This window comes from Ambystoma mexicanum, chromosome 1q (assembly GCF_040938575.1).
Source record: "Ambystoma mexicanum isolate Mex_15411 chromosome 1q, UKY_AmexF1_1, whole genome shotgun sequence".
NCBI classification, from domain to species: domain Eukaryota; kingdom Metazoa; phylum Chordata; class Amphibia; order Caudata; family Ambystomatidae; genus Ambystoma; species Ambystoma mexicanum.
The window spans coordinates 583129087-583145581 of record NC_090922.1 but is presented as its reverse complement, the minus strand read 5'-3'; the positions used below and the strand labels follow the sequence as shown (position 1 = coordinate 583145581).

General features: G+C 39.6%; 1 protein-coding gene across 2 annotated transcripts in view; it reads right to left on the bottom strand.

Moving 5' to 3' along the window:
• The window catches only part of LOC138532653 (flavin-containing monooxygenase 5-like), a 723329-nt gene that overhangs the window by 174094 nt on the left and 532740 nt on the right, over positions 1-16495 (bottom strand). For both annotated transcript variants that reach the window (XM_069641081.1, XM_069641082.1), the window contains exon 7: positions 2907-3262. In XM_069641081.1, coding sequence (XP_069497182.1) covers positions 2907-3262 — 356 coding nt within the window. The remainder of the gene's footprint in view (positions 1-2906; positions 3263-16495) is intronic.

The following is a 16495-nucleotide window of genomic DNA, read 5'->3' as shown; positions in this document are numbered from 1 at the left end:
CTTGCATTTAATGACAACCAGATATACCACAATACTTTGTATTTCAAGAACGTTTTGGGCAAGACACTCCCCCTGTGAATATTTCTCTTCAAGAGGGGTAGCCATTTTGCCTCTTTTGGATGTATGCCACCACAATAACAACCCACAATTGCTTTTTGGACCCACCTCTTCCTTCTACACCAGTCTCTGGTAATATATGTTGTGTCAACTTCAAATAATGTTCATAAGCCACAGGGTTTCCCTTCCCCAGCTTATTATTCACCTCTGTGCTAATTGTAAGCCAATTAACTACCCAGAAACCTTGGTACCACTCTCTTGGCTTTAGGTAATGCTTGCACACTTGTAACTTGGGTAAGGTTGAACTTCTATTGGGCTCACAGTAATTGTTATACCATTTCCTGGCTTTGAGAAAGGCTGTTTTCCATCTCAATGAGGGAACACTCTTGGGTTGGGCAATGCTTGCGCTATCTCCCACTTCTGTGACAATGTTTAAACACTTACCTTCTTTTGAGAGTAATGATTGTTCATAAGTGTTCAGTAATGCTTTCACAATGTTTGTTCGCTTTAATGAGAGACACAAGTCCACTTCTTCTTTGTTTAAGGGTTTAGCAACGGGCTGTTTTTACTCGTTTGTTTGTACGCGAGTAAAAAAATACTTCGGTACAAATGCAAGTACTACTTTCCATTGTTCCCTTGTTATAGACTTGAACGACACAACATCTACTCGCTTCTGCTTCTATGCAAGCTAACATTCAAGCTGGATACTGCTACCGGCAATGCTCCCGCAAGTTATCAGCATGCCAGGTTTAACTCACCGGCTTCTGTGATCCTATGGCTGTGTGTTGCACAACTTCTACTGCATCTGGCTCACTCTGGACCCGCACCCTTCTTCTGCTAAGGTGTCTTCGGTCCGGCCGCTCTACTAAGGAGCTCCTCTCACTCCTGAGACCCGTGACTCACTCACAGCTTCTCTCCTCGGTCTCCAACACATTTCCTGCATGGCAATCAGGCTCACATGGGGAAAGACAGACGCTCTGCAGGTCTTCCACTGCGCAGCCTCTGCACTTCAGATCTTGGGGAACAGGACCCTCTCAGAAAAAGCAGGTGAACTCTGCTGCATCTATGTTCCTGCATCCCTCTGGTTGTCCCACCTTTGCTTGATTTGCCAGCACTGTGCCTTCTGCTTTTTGCCTCTGCTGCTACTGCACACACTACATTCACAGTTCCAGATCCTTCTCATTGCCTGCACCGGAGGGGACCTTTCATGCCTCCCAGTTTCCTTAAGGTATGGGTTATTAGGCTTACTTGACTGACTGCTGTTACAGCATGCCTCTTCAGCCCTCTTCCTTGTCCCAGAACTAATGGGAATATGGGACTTGTTGTCCCCATTAACAAGTTAGTACTTTTAGGCAATGGCTTGATTTTAAGGGTAGATTTATTCCCCTTACAATTATTTAAAGACTGAGCTGTAAAACGTGTTATAATAGAGGAAGATATTTGACTTAAGACAATTTTTCTAGATCTTTTTACATTATACCTTTGGGAGTAAGGAGGGTGTTTATCCTGAATTACCTTGAAGGGTCTTTCTGTTGTTAAGGCTTGATTGTCAATTTTTGGATAATATTTCATTTGTGCATTTAAGCAACATTTACGAATCACCAATTGCGTGTTTTATCCTTTTATTGTAAATACTTTCTGCTATATTTTGTATGTTGTGCGGAAATGGATGGAACGTAATTAACAGGCCAGACAAGCAATCTGCCATTAAATGATGCATGCAGATTTGATTACATTTTACAGACGGAGCATAATATCCACACTGCCAACAGATCATGCTCCCTATAGAAACTGTAAGTACACGTCTATCTGCACTGCATTTTTATGCAGACTGGAGGCATGAATCCCTATGGAAGCAGCATGTTATTTACAACAGTAAAAACTAAGCGCAATACGGTATCTGGTCAATCCATCGAACACCAAAGCATCTTATACCAAACCATTGAATTACCTGCAATGAAATGAGGGGTTAGATTAGGGTTGGTCTAGGGTTAGGGTTGGGGCTAGGGTTAGATTAAGGGTTACATTAGGGTTAGGGTTGGGGCTAGGGTTAGGGTTGGGGCCAGGGTTAGATTAAGGGTTACATTAGGGTTAGGGTTGGGGCTAGGGTTAGGGTTGGGGCTAGGGTTAGATTAAGGGTTACATTAGGGTTAGGGTTGGGGCTAGGGATAGGGTTAGGGTTGGGGTTAGGGTTGGATTAAGGGTTACATTAGGTTTAGGGTTGGGGCTAGGGTTAGATTAAGGGTTACGTTAGGGTTGCGCTGGGGGGGATCCCCCCTAATATACACAAAAAATGTAAACGACACAAGGAGCTGGCCAGTGCCGAAATTTCAGCCCTGGACAACTCAATGTAACATTTTAAAGTTACAAAATAAAGCATTGAAATGCTATCTTTTACATGTAAAAGTGCATTTCCATTGAAACCAGTCCATTTATATTTTCGATGGACTGGTTTAGATGGAATGGCACTATTACATGTAAAAGATAGTCTGTGGATGTTTTGGCATTCGAGGATTTTTATTAGATGCTTTGGTTTGTCGTTGCTTTTTTTTCCGATGGAATCACTATAAATTGCGCAATACATAGCAATTCATTGGCATGCTGGCCATCCTTCATATACATGGCAGCCAGCATTACTGCCATAGAAGCCTGGCACTGATTGGTTTACCATGCCATTTTCACACCACTGTTATCCATCCAAATGACACAGCAAAGGCTTTGGACATGTGTTAGCAGCCGCAATCCACAACGTGCAATTTAGTCCGTTTTTAAAAGGAGGCTGTTTGTGGCAAAATATGATAAACCAATTACAATACAAAGAAAAGGTGCATGTTCTTTAGTACACTTACCCTTAAAGACTCTTGTGGCCCAGCGAGCCTGGAGCTCAGAAATGGGCATGATGGCCCCGAGAGGCTGGATTAGGCCGATGAACGCCACTGTTGGTTTCTTCAATTGTGGCGGGAAGACATGTTTGTACAGGGGGATCTTGTTTTCGTGGGCTTGGAGCACAGAGTCCTCAAAGAAAGGGAAGGTGAAGCTGTAGCCTGTGGCAAAGACGACCACATCAATGTTCTCCTCCACCGTTCCATCCTCAAAGATGGCAGCCGTTTCCGTGAACCTCTTCACGTTAGTTTTCACAAGCACTTTGCCAGAAATTATGCGGTTTGGTAGGTCATCATTGAGTGTGGGATGCTGACCGGAATATCTACACATTTAAAAAAGATGTTCAGGAAAGAAACAAATGAAATGGCAGAACCACAAACTGGAATATACAAGAAATGGTGTGTAGGATGAGGAACCATGCACTAGACATTTATTTAGCATATTTCTTTCTCAATTTCTTTTACGAGACAGAGAGAGAGAGAGAGAGAGACAGAGAGAGAGAGAGAGAGAGAGAGAGAAATAAAAACTTTATTCGTAAATGTAAATTCCCATCAAAACACAGACAATACTAAAAAATAAAGATACAGTCAAGATCATGTAGTGCACAAAAGTATACTAAAATCATTGATCAGCACATAGCAATTGCCTACATAACATGAGTGCACGTTCAGTGTACAAATACACTTTGTGGGCCCTTGGCAAATATGGGGCTGACCATACAAATTTGAGTGCTGATTGCACATGTCTAATCTTGGAGGTTGTTAGTGCTGGGATAAAAAAATAATTTCTTAGATTTGTTACGGTGGAACAAAAAAATGAAAAATCCAACAAATCATTTTTGTCACTCTCACAGCTAGGACAGTTTCTTCTCAAAGTGCGATTTGCTGGCGAAGAGGGCATTCTTTCTCCAGTGAACAAAAGATTTGCTCAAAGAGCCATAATGACAAACCATTGGACATTTGCTGGCCTTACCATTTTAAAGGCGATGTTAGGATAATAAAATTGTACACTTTGTTTCTGCAAGTCATTTTTGTTCCTTATTTTTGTTCTTTGAGGTTAGAAGGCCTCTGTTAGCTCTCCTCCGGTGGTGTTACCTATCCGCGACTCGTCTCTGAACAAATGGCCAAGGTCAAGCTCTTGTAGAGAAAATTTGATATACTTTAACCAAGGCGCAGCAGCCCAGGAATTTGTGGCCATAAGATCTTTCACTAGGCCCTAGTTATTGATAATTCGGTCCTCTCCCATAGACACAGCCAATACATCAAAGGCTGGATTGATATGAGGTTTTCTACATAAGCCAGTTCAGGTTCTTTGTGTAGCACGTGCCCTGGAAAGCCCTGTGCTAAACCCATGATGTTAGGAATGTGTTTTCAGTTATTTGTTTTTTTTGTTTGATAATGACCCCACGCAGCCGCGCCGTATGAAATACACCCAATTTTGCCCCAAATCTCAGGATTGAGCCGTTTGTGATGCCTTTATAGTTTGTTGTTTTATAGGTAATGACTAGCCCAAATCACTAGAGATCGTCACCCCAAGGTAGCAAAATGATTTGACCCACTTGAGACTTTTCCCTGCTACTAGTATGGCGTTACCTTATGGTTTACTATTGCTAACCAAAATACAATGTGAAGGTGGGCACCACAGCGGTTGGGACCTTTTTTCAAATTCAGTTCATTTAGGAAAACTGTGTAATTTTTTAACCTGGAGCTACCAGTCTGTAAGTGATCCTATGGCATCCGGATCACACTGAACAAATTGCAAGAAAAAGTAAGGTAACAATACCGTACTTAAGACTGGTGCTTCTCAGTTGACCTTAAATAAGGTTGCTCAATCATATATAGCTCTTACGTGAAGTAATTCAAATGTCAAACAAAATATATCTCCAAATAATACAAAGTTTTCCAAGAGAAATGTTTAATTCACATTCCTTGGTTATATATTTCTTGATTAGTTCAGATATTACGAGGCAACTCAAAATCGATAGGTCAATTATTCACAATAGTACATTTGCCAATGCATTTCGGTCTGAGACCATCTTCAGGGCTGTACTGAAGTGAGTGTAGAATCTACACAATGTTAACATCAAACATTCATCGTAATACACATAAATATAAATATAATCGATAATTCAAAATAAAGCAAAGCACATACCCCAAATAGATCCAAATAGATGTTGAACATGTAGGAAAAAATAAATATAGAAAATATGTCAACACACGTCATATCTCTAACCAAACATAGTTTTTACCATCTTTATGTCCCGTGCCCTGTACCTGCTAATTGTGAGTTGTCCTCTTCTGTGAATGCGTTCGTAAACGTCTCCAATGTTCCTGTCAATTATTTGAGGGGAAGTATGTATTACTATCAATATCGCAATATCCAATTATGTAACTGTATGAGCCGAAGAGGTTGAATGGGCTCTTACCTGCACACGTATGTTTCGCGCGCGGGACCGATCACGCTCGCTGTACAAGCGAAAGTGAACTGCGCACAGCCAATAATGCTTTTAAGGGTAGTCATGGGAACCTAGGCGGGGCGCCGGGCAGCTGCACTGTTGCTGCTGCACGTACGCCTCGGGACCCACCGCCCTGCGTGAGCGCTGGGAGGCGGGACTGTTGCCATGACAACAAGGTGTGTGTATGTAGTCTGTTGCTAATGATGGAATTAACTTGTGTGGATAGGGGAGGAGAAGTGTGGACAAAGCCTAAGTATTAGTCAAAACAATACACTTGACATCGTTCTATATCCATGTACATATTCTGTAAATGTCAACAAACGTAGGTATTTAATTAGGTTAGGACCTGGTTATATGGGGTGGAGTGGATCTTGAGACCCATACATGCATTTCTAAATATTTTAAACTGTTTCATAACGTGCAATTAATATTCATGTAAGAACAAGAAACCAGAATACATCATCAAATTCAATCACACATTTATAATGTATCCACGGTTGTATCTCGATCTCAATCTATAGCTCTGCTCCATCTAGGGAAATAAAACATATTCTCGACAAAACCGTAAATCTGGCTTTTTTAGAGAAAACACATATAATTAATCTCTTCATTAATTCCCTTCGGTGTAAGGGAACTTAGTCTGTCTATCCAGAACGTTTCCCGTTGATCAATTCTTTTTTGTAGATCCTCATGTCTTTCTCTTCTTTGGACTCTTTCCAGGACTACAAATTTGATCTGTGCCAGATTGTGTTGTTTACTCTGCCAGTGTCTTGCTACTGCAGAGCTAGCAGACTTGTTCCTGATACAAGATCTGTGTTCGTTCCACCTGATCTTTGCTGTGCGTTGTGTTTGTCCGACGTAGTATAAACCACAAGGACATTTAATTCCATATATAATTCCTGCCGTGTCACATGTGGCATAGCATTTCAGTTTAATTTTTTCTCCAGTATATGGATGATTTATGGTTTGTCCTTTCATGATATATCCGCAGTTACTGCAGTTGAGGCATGGAAATGTACCTATGCGGTCAGTGCTTCCCTTCTTTTGTGGGGGTCTGGTGTGGACTAATCTATCTTTCAAATTAGAACTTCTCTGGTAAGCAAATGTTGGGGGTTCTTTAAATAGGTGTACTACCCTCTTATCACATGTTACGGTGTTCCAATTTTTCTTTATGATTGACTTGATCCGATTGCTTTGGCGTGAATACTTCGATACAAACACCAGTGGAGGACAGATATCCTGTTTGTGTATTTTCGGTTTGAGTAGTTCTTCTCTATCCTGTGAAACCGTACGTATTTCTGCTGATGTAACTTCCTCTGTTGAATAACCACGAGCCAGAAATTTCTTACCCATCTCTTTTACAGCTCTTTCGTATTCACTTTGATTACTCACAATTCTTTTCACTCAAAGCAATTGACTGTAAGGTAGATTCTTAATCAGACTAGGTTGATGAAAGCTTAGTCTGTGTAACAGACTGTTCCTATCTGTGCTTTTCCGATAAATGGTAGTTTGATATTCTGTTTCTGTGACAGTAATCTCAACGTCTAGAAAATGAATGGATTCACGTGAATATTCGTATGTAAACTGTATCCGTGGATCTATGTTATTAATGTATACAAAAAATTCTAATAGATGCGATTCTGTGCTCTTCCAGATGCCGAAAATATCATCTATGTACCGGATCCAAATGATAAGATCTTGATTCCATAAATTGTTTGTCAGGACATGTTCTGTTTCGAACTTATGCATGAAGGAATTTGCATATGAAGGGGCCATGGTTGCTCCCATGGCAGTGCCTGCAACCTGTAGGTAAAATTTGTCTTTAAATTGGAAGTACGAATTGTTACTAATGAATTCCAACAGTCCCATGATGAACTCTTTTTGTGCAGCTATTTCTCCTTCCCTCAGGAGCATCCACTCTACCGCTTCTCTGCCCAAGTCATGGGGAATCGATGTGTATAAGCTTTTTACGTCTACCGTAAAGCAGATATTGTTGTTGTTGAATGGAACGGTTCTTAGGTGTTGTAGGAAATGAGTAGAATCTTTAATATAGGTACTTGTTTTTTGAATCAAGGGTTGCAAAAAATAATCAATGTATTTACCGAGTGGTTCGAGGATGCTATTAATTCCGGCTACTATAGGTCTTCCCGGGGGTTTCTGTGTATCTTTATGTATCTTCGGAAGAGTATAAAAATGAGGTATTTTCGGATGAGTATTAGTCAGAAATTTCTTTGTATTATGATTTATCCATTCCAATTCTTCTGCTCTTTCCAATAGTTTGTCCAAATTGTCCCGGATCTCCTCTGTAGGATCTGCGTCTAGTGATACATAAGTGTTGATGTCCCCAAGCTGTCTATAACATTCTTCTTCATAATCACTTGTATTGAGTAGAACTAAGCCTCCTCCTTTGTCTGCAGATTGTATTGTTATCCTGTCGTCTCCATATAAGTTTTTCATGAGTTCCAACTCATGAGGTTTCATATTCTGATTTCTCGAGTGCCTGAATTTGATCTTCTCCAGGTCTCTTGTGACCTGTTTCTGGAAGATGTCCACCGAGGGGACTGTTATCGGAGGGATGAAATTGCTCTTTCCTCGGAATTCTTTAAAGTCTGAATCTTCTGTATTTCTCGGATTCTCTTCTTCTAATTCACTGAAAAAAACTTTCAGTTTCATTTTTCGAACCAATTTATATAATTCAATCTTAGAGTCAAATAGGGTGCTGTCGTATGTGGGCACAAAACTGAGTCCCTTTTGTAATGTTTTAATTTCAGACAAGGTTAGATTTCTGGAGGACAAATTAATCACTATGTTCTCCTCTGTTGTTGTCTCGTATTCGGTTTTGTCTTTTGCCTTCCTTTTCCCCCTTCTTGTTCTCTTCTTCCTGATCCTAAAAAAGGCTCCCTTTCTCTATTCAATGTTTCTGTTGTGCCTGCTGTATTTGATGTTCCTGGTGTAGCTTCTTCTTCTTGATTCTGTATTTCTCTCTCAGTGTCGGTTCCAGAGCTAGATGTCTCACTTGTAAAGTTTTGTTTTGGTTGCCTTAGTGGAGGACCATATTTTTCCATCCATGTGTAAACTTCATCTTTTAGATAATCATAAGTATCCCGTTTGAATTTTCGGATTTTTTTGGCTTCTAATTCCGTCTTGTACCCAGATAATTTTTTGTTGATGTCCTCCAGAATGGAATCCACTTCTTCTCTATTTAATGTAGCCACTAAAGACTTCTCAAGTTCTAGGATCTCCTCTCCCAGATCTTTAAGGTCTTTGGCCAGTTCTTGTATGGTTAATAAAATCAGATCCAAAGAGCATTTATTTAGTATAGCCTCCCATTTCTTTACAAAAGCTTTACTCTCTTTGCATAAGGTAGGCCTCAATTGAAGACGTAGGCCTCTTGGTATTCTTTGACTTTTATAATATCTCCCCAGTGTTATCGCATGTAGTTTACGATTGATCTCTTTTCTTATCAGATATTCTAGTTGTTTAATTTGACTGGTCAGATCCTGTTTCTTGTTACTTGTTGCACTAAATCCACTGTCGGTGATGAGACCTAGGATTTCGTTCGCCTCTTCGGCTGTGAAGCCTAGCGTATCCGCCCTATTTGTCGTTAAGCCTTCAATGTCCGCAAATGACATTATTTCTTGGTGATTATAGTACTGTAGAGAAAGTCCAAAGAGATTCTTAAAAAGTTGTGTGCCTCCACCTTGGATATGCCTAGACCAAGTTACAGAAATACAATGTGAAGGTGGGCACCACAGCGGTTGGGACCTTTTTTCAAATTCAGTTCATTTAGGAAAACTGTGTAATTTTTTAAATCGGCTGCAACCATGGCCCCTTCATATGCAAATTCCTTCATGCATAAGTTCGAAACAGAACATGTCCTGACAAACAATTTATGGAATCAAGATCTTATCATTTGGATCCGGTAGATAGATGATATTTTCGGCATCTGGAAGAGCACATAATCGCATCTATTAGAATTTTTTGTATACATTAATAACATAGATCCACGGATACAGTTTACATACGAATATTCACGTGAATCCATTCATTTTCTAGACGTTGAGATTACTGTCACAGAAACAGAATATCAAACTACCATTTATCGGAAAAGCACAGATAGGAACAGTCTGTTACACAGACTAAGCTTTCATCAACCTAGTCTGATTAAGAATCTACCTTACAGTCAATTGCTTCGAGTGAAAAGAATTGTGAGTAATCAAAGTGAATACGAAAGAGCTGTAAAAGAGATGGGTAAGAAATTTCTGGCTCGTGGTTATTCAACAGAGGAAGTTACATCAGCAGAAATACGTACGGTTTCACAGGATAGAGAAGAACTACTCAAACCGAAAATACACAAACAGGATATCTGTCCTCCACTGGTGTTTGTATCGAAGTATTCACGCCAAAGCAATCGGATCAAGTCAATCATAAAGAAAAATTGGAACACCGTAACATGTGATAAGAGGGTAGAACACCTATTTAAAGAACCCCCAACATTTGCTTACCAGAGAAGTTCTAATTTGAAAGATAGATTAGTCCACACCAGACCCCCACAAAAGAAGGGAAGCACTGACCGCATAGGTACATTTCCATGCCTCAACTGCAGTAACTGCGGATATATCATGAAAGGACAAACCATAAATCATCCATATACTGGAGAAAAAATTAAACTGAAATGCTATGCCACATGTGACACGGCAGGAATTATATATGGAATTAAATGTCCTTGTGGTTTATACTACGTCGGACAAACACAACGCACAGCAAAGATCAGGTGGAACGAACACAGATCTTGTATCAGGAACAAGTCTGCTAGCTCTGCAGTAGCAAGACACTGGCAGAGTAAACAACACAATCTGGCACAGATCAAATTTGTAGTCCTGGAAAGAGTCCAAAGAAGAGAAAGACATGAGGATCTACAAAAAAGAATTGATCAACGGGAAACGTTCTGGATAGACAGACTAAGTTCCCTTACACCGAAGGGAATTAATGAAGAGATTAATTATATGTGTTTTCTCTAAAAAAGCCAGATTTACGGTTTTGTCGAGAATATGTTTTATTTCCCTAGATGGAGCAGAGCTATAGATTGAGATCGAGATACAACCGTGGATACATTATAAATGTGTGATTGAATTTGATGATGTATTCTGGTTTCTTGTTCTTACATGAATATTAATTGCACGTTATGAAACAGTTTAAAATATTTAGAAATGCATGTATGGGTCTCAAGATCCACTCCACCCCATATAACCAGGTCCTAACCTAATTAAATACCTACGTTTGTTGACATTTACAGAATATGTACATGGATATAGAACGATGTCAAGTGTATTGTTTTGACTAATACTTAGGCTTTGTCCACACTTCTCCTCCCCTATCCACACAAGTTAATTCCATCATTAGCAACAGACTACATACACACACCTTGTTGTCATGGCAACAGTCCCGCCTCCCAGCGCTCACACAGGGCGGTGGGTCCCGAGGCGTACGTGCAGCAGCAACAGTGCAGCTGCCCGGCGCCCCGCCTAGGTTCCCATGACTACCCTTAAAAGCATTATTGGCTGTGCGCAGTTCACTTTCGCTTGTACAGCGAGCGTGATCGGTCCCGCGCGCGAAACATACGTGTGCAGGTAAGAGCCCATTCAACCTCTTCGGCTCATACAGTTACATAATTGGATATAGCGATATTGATAGTAATACATACTTCCCCTCAAATAATTGACAGGAACATTGGAGACGTTTACGAACGCATTCACAGAAGAGGACAACTCACAATTAGCAGGTACAGGGCACGGGACATAAAGATGGTAAAAACTATGTTTGGTTAGAGATATGACGTGTGTTGACATATTTTCTATATTTATTTTTTCCTACATGTTCAACATCTATTTGGATCTATTTGGGGTATGTGCTTTGCTTTATTTTGAATTATCGATTATATTTATATTTATGTGTATTACGATGAATGTTTGATGTTAACATTGTGTAGATTCTACACTCACTTCAGTACAGCCCTGAAGATGGTCTCAGACCGAAATGCATTGGCAAATGTACTATTGTGAATAATTGACCTATCGATTTTGAGTTGCCTCGCAATATCTGAACTAATCAAGAAATATATAACCAAGGAATGTGAATTAAACATTTCTCTTGGAAAACTTTGTATTATTTGGAGATATATTTTGTTTGACATTTGAATTACTTCACGTAAGAGCTATATATGATTGAGCAACCTTATTTAAGGTCAACTGAGAAGCACCAGTCTTAAGTACGGTATTGTTACCTTACTTTTTCTTGCAATTTGTTCAGTGTGATCCGAATGCCATAGGATCACTTACAGACTGGTAGCTCCAGGTTAAAAAATTACACAGTTTTCCTAAATGAACTGAATTTGAAAAAAGGTCCCAACCGCTGTGGTGCCCACCTTCACATTGTATTTCTGTAACTTGGTCTAGGCATATCCAAGGTGGAGGCACACAACTTTTTAAGAATCTCTTTGGACTTTCTCTACAGTACTATAATCACCAAGAAATAATGTCATTTGCGGACATTGAAGGCTTAACGACAAATAGGGCGGATACGCTAGGCTTCACAGCCGAAGAGGCGAACGAAATCCTAGGTCTCATCACCGACAGTGGATTTAGTGCAACAAGTAACAAGAAACAGGATCTGACCAGTCAAATTAAACAACTAGAATATCTGATAAGAAAAGAGATCAATCGTAAACTACATGCGATAACACTGGGGAGATATTATAAAAGTCAAAGAATACCAAGCGGCCTACGTCTTCAATTGAGGCCTACCTTATGCAAAGAGAGTAAAGCTTTTGTAAAGAAATGGGAGGCTATACTAAATAAATGCTCTTTGGATCTGATTTTATTAACCATACAAGAACTGGCCAAAGACCTTAAAGATCTGGGAGAGGAGATCCTAGAACTTGAGAAGTCTTTAGTGGCTACATTAAATAGAGAAGAAGTGGATTCCATTCTGGAGGACATCAACAAAAAATTATCTGGGTACAAGACGGAATTAGAAGCCAAAAAAATCCGAAAATTCAAACGGGATACTTATGATTATCTAAAAGATGAAGTTTACACATGGATGGAAAAATATGGTCCTCCACTAAGGCAACCAAAACAAAACTTTACAAGTGAGACATCTAGCTCTGGAACCGACACTGAGAGAGAAATACAGAATCAAGAAGAAGAAGCTACACCAGGAACATCAAATACAGCAGGCACAACAGAAACATTGAATAGAGAAAGGGAGCCTTTTTTAGGATCAGGAAGAAGAGAACAAGAAGGGGGAAAAGGAAGGCAAAAGACAAAACCGAATACGAGACAACAACAGAGGAGAACATAGTGATTAATTTGTCCTCCAGAAATCTAACCTTGTCTGAAATTAAAACATTACAAAAGGGACTCAGTTTTGTGCCTACATACGACAGCACCCTATTTGACTCTAAGATTGAATTATATAAATTGGTTCGAAAAATGAAACTGAAAGTTTTTTTCAGTGAATTAGAAGAAGAGAATCCGAGAAATACAGAAGATTCAGACTTTAAAGAATTCCGAGGAAAGAGCAATTTCATCCCTCCGATAACAGTCCCCTCAGTGGACATCTTCCAGAAACAGGTCACAAGAGACCTGGAGAAGATCAAATTCAGGCACTCGAGAAATCAGAATATGAAACCTCATGAGTTGGAACTCATGAAAAACTTATATGGAGACGACAGGATAACAATACGATCTGCAGACAAAGGAGGAGGCTTAGTTCTACTCAATACAAGTGATTATGAAGAAGAATGTTATAGACAGCTTGGGGACATCAACACTTATGTATCACTAGACGCAGATCCTACAGAGGAGATCCGGGACAATTTGGACAAACTATTGGAAAGAGCAGAAGAATTGGAATGGATAAATCATAATACAAAGAAATTTCTGACTAATACTCATCCGAAAATACCTCATTTTTATACTCTTCCGAAGATACATAAAGATACACAGAAACCCCCGGGAAGACCTATAGTAACCGGAATTAATAGCATCCTCGAACCACTCGGTAAATACATTGATTATTTTTTGCAACCCTTGATTCAAAAAACAAGTACCTATATTAAAGATTCTACTCATTTCCTACAACACCTAAGAACCGTTCCATTCAACAACAACAATATCTGCTTTACGGTAGACGTAAAAAGCTTATACACATCGATTCCCCATGACTTGGGCAGAGAAGCGGTAGAGTGGATGCTCCTGAGGGAAGGAGAAATAGCTGCACAAAAAGAGTTCATCATGGGACTGTTGGAATTCATTAGTAACAATTCGTACTTCCAATTTAAAGACAAATTTTACCTACAGGTTGCAGGCACTGCCATGGGAGCAACCATGGCCCCTTCATATGCAAATTCCTTCATGCATAAGTTCGAAACAGAACATGTCCTGACAAACAATTTATGGAATCAAGATCTTATCATTTGGATCCGGTACATAGATGATATTTTCGGCATCTGGAAGAGCACAGAATCGCATCTATTAGAATTTTTTGTATACATTAATAACATAGATCCACGGATACAGTTTACATACGAATATTCACGTGAATCCATTCATTTTCTAGACGTTGAGATTACTGTCACAGAAACAGAATATCAAACTACCATTTATCGGAAAAGCACAGATAGGAACAGTCTGTTACACAGACTAAGCTTTCATCAACCTAGTCTGATTAAGAATCTACCTTACAGTCAATTGCTTCGAGTGAAAAGAATTGTGAGTAATCAAAGTGAATACGAAAGAGCTGTAAAAGAGATGGGTAAGAAATTTCTGGCTCGTGGTTATTCAACAGAGGAAGTTACATCAGCAGAAATACGTACGGTTTCACAGGATAGAGAAGAACTACTCAAACCGAAAATACACAAACAGGATATCTGTCCTCCACTGGTGTTTGTATCGAAGTATTCACGCCAAAGCAATCGGATCAAGTCAATCATAAAGAAAAATTGGAACACCGTAACATGTGATAAGAGGGTAGAACACCTATTTAAAGAACCCCCAACATTTGCTTACCAGAGAAGTTCTAATTTGAAAGATAGATTAGTCCACACCAGACCCCCACAAAAGAAGGGAAGCACTGACCGCATAGGTACATTTCCATGCCTCAACTGCAGTAACTGCGGATATATCATGAAAGGACAAACCATAAATCATCCATATACTGGAGAAAAAATTAAACTGAAATGCTATGCCACATGTGACACGGCAGGAATTATATATGGAATTAAATGTCCTTGTGGTTTATACTACGTCGGACAAACACAACGCACAGCAAAGATCAGGTGGAACGAACACAGATCTTGTATCAGGAACAAGTCTGCTAGCTCTGCAGTAGCAAGACACTGGCAGAGTAAACAACACAATCTGGCACAGATCAAATTTGTAGTCCTGGAAAGAGTCCAAAGAAGAGAAAGACATGAGGATCTACAAAAAAGAATTGATCAACGGGAAACGTTCTGGATAGACAGACTAAGTTCCCTTACACCGAAGGGAATTAATGAAGAGATTAATTATATGTGTTTTCTCTAAAAAAGCCAGATTTACGGTTTTGTCGAGAATATGTTTTATTTCCCTAGATGGAGCAGAGCTATAGATTGAGATCGAGATACAACCGTGGATACATTATAAATGTGTGATTGAATTTGATGATGTATTCTGGTTTCTTGTTCTTACATGAATATTAATTGCACGTTATGAAACAGTTTAAAATATTTAGAAATGCATGTATGGGTCTCAAGATCCACTCCACCCCATATAACCAGGTCCTAACCTAATTAAATACCTACGTTTGTTGACATTTACAGAATATGTACATGGATATAGAACGATGTCAAGTGTATTGTTTTGACTAATACTTAGGCTTTGTCCACACTTCTCCTCCCCTATCCACACAAGTTAATTCCATCATTAGCAACAGACTACATACACACACCTTGTTGTCATGGCAACAGTCCCGCCTCCCAGCGCTCACGCAGGGCGGTGGGTCCCGAGGCGTACGTGCAGCAGCAACAGTGCAGCTGCCCGGCGCCCCGCCTAGGTTCCCATGACTACCCTTAAAAGCATTATTGGCTGTGCGCAGTTCACTTTCGCTTGTACAGCGAGCGTGATCGGTCCCGCGCGCGAAACATACGTGTGCAGGTAAGAGCCCATTCAACCTCTTCGGCTCATACAGTTACATAATTGGATATAGCGATATTGATAGTAATACATACTTCCCCTCAAATAATTGACAGGAACATTGGAGACGTTTACGAACGCATTCACAGAAGAGGACAACTCACAATTAGCAGGTACAGGGCACGGGACATAAAGATGGTAAAAACTATGTTTGGTTAGAGATATGACGTGTGTTGACATATTTTCTATATTTATTTTTTCCTACATGTTCAACATCTATTTGGATCTATTTGGGGTATGTGCTTTGCTTTATTTTGAATTATCGATTATATTTATATTTATGTGTATTACGATGAATGTTTGATGTTAACATTGTGTAGATTCTACACTCACTTCAGTACAGCCCTGAAGATGGTCTCAGACCGAAATGCATTGGCAAATGTACTATTGTGAATAATTGACCTATCGATTTTGAGTTGCCTCGCAATATCTGAACTAATCAAGAAATATATAACCAAGGAATGTGAATTAAACATTTCTCTTGGAAAACTTTGTATTATTTGGAGATATATTTTGTTTGACATTTGAATTACTTCACGTAAGAGCTATATATGATTGAGCAACCTTATTTAAGGTCAACTGAGAAGCACCAGTCTTAAGTACGGTATTGTTACCTTACTTTTTCTTACTATTGCTAACCCACATAAGCTTTGACTTCCCTACATTAATTGCCAAGTCTTTTTCTCTCATATAATCAACAAATCCATCTATCAATTTCTGAATGGTGTGTTTTGCCTTAGCCATTAGGACTGCATCATCTGCATACAAAAATGCACACACCCTTTGTTTAGCTATCCTTCGCACATCACTCACCAAGTCAGCTGACATATTTGGTTGTGAGTTTATATAGAGATTGAAAATCAAT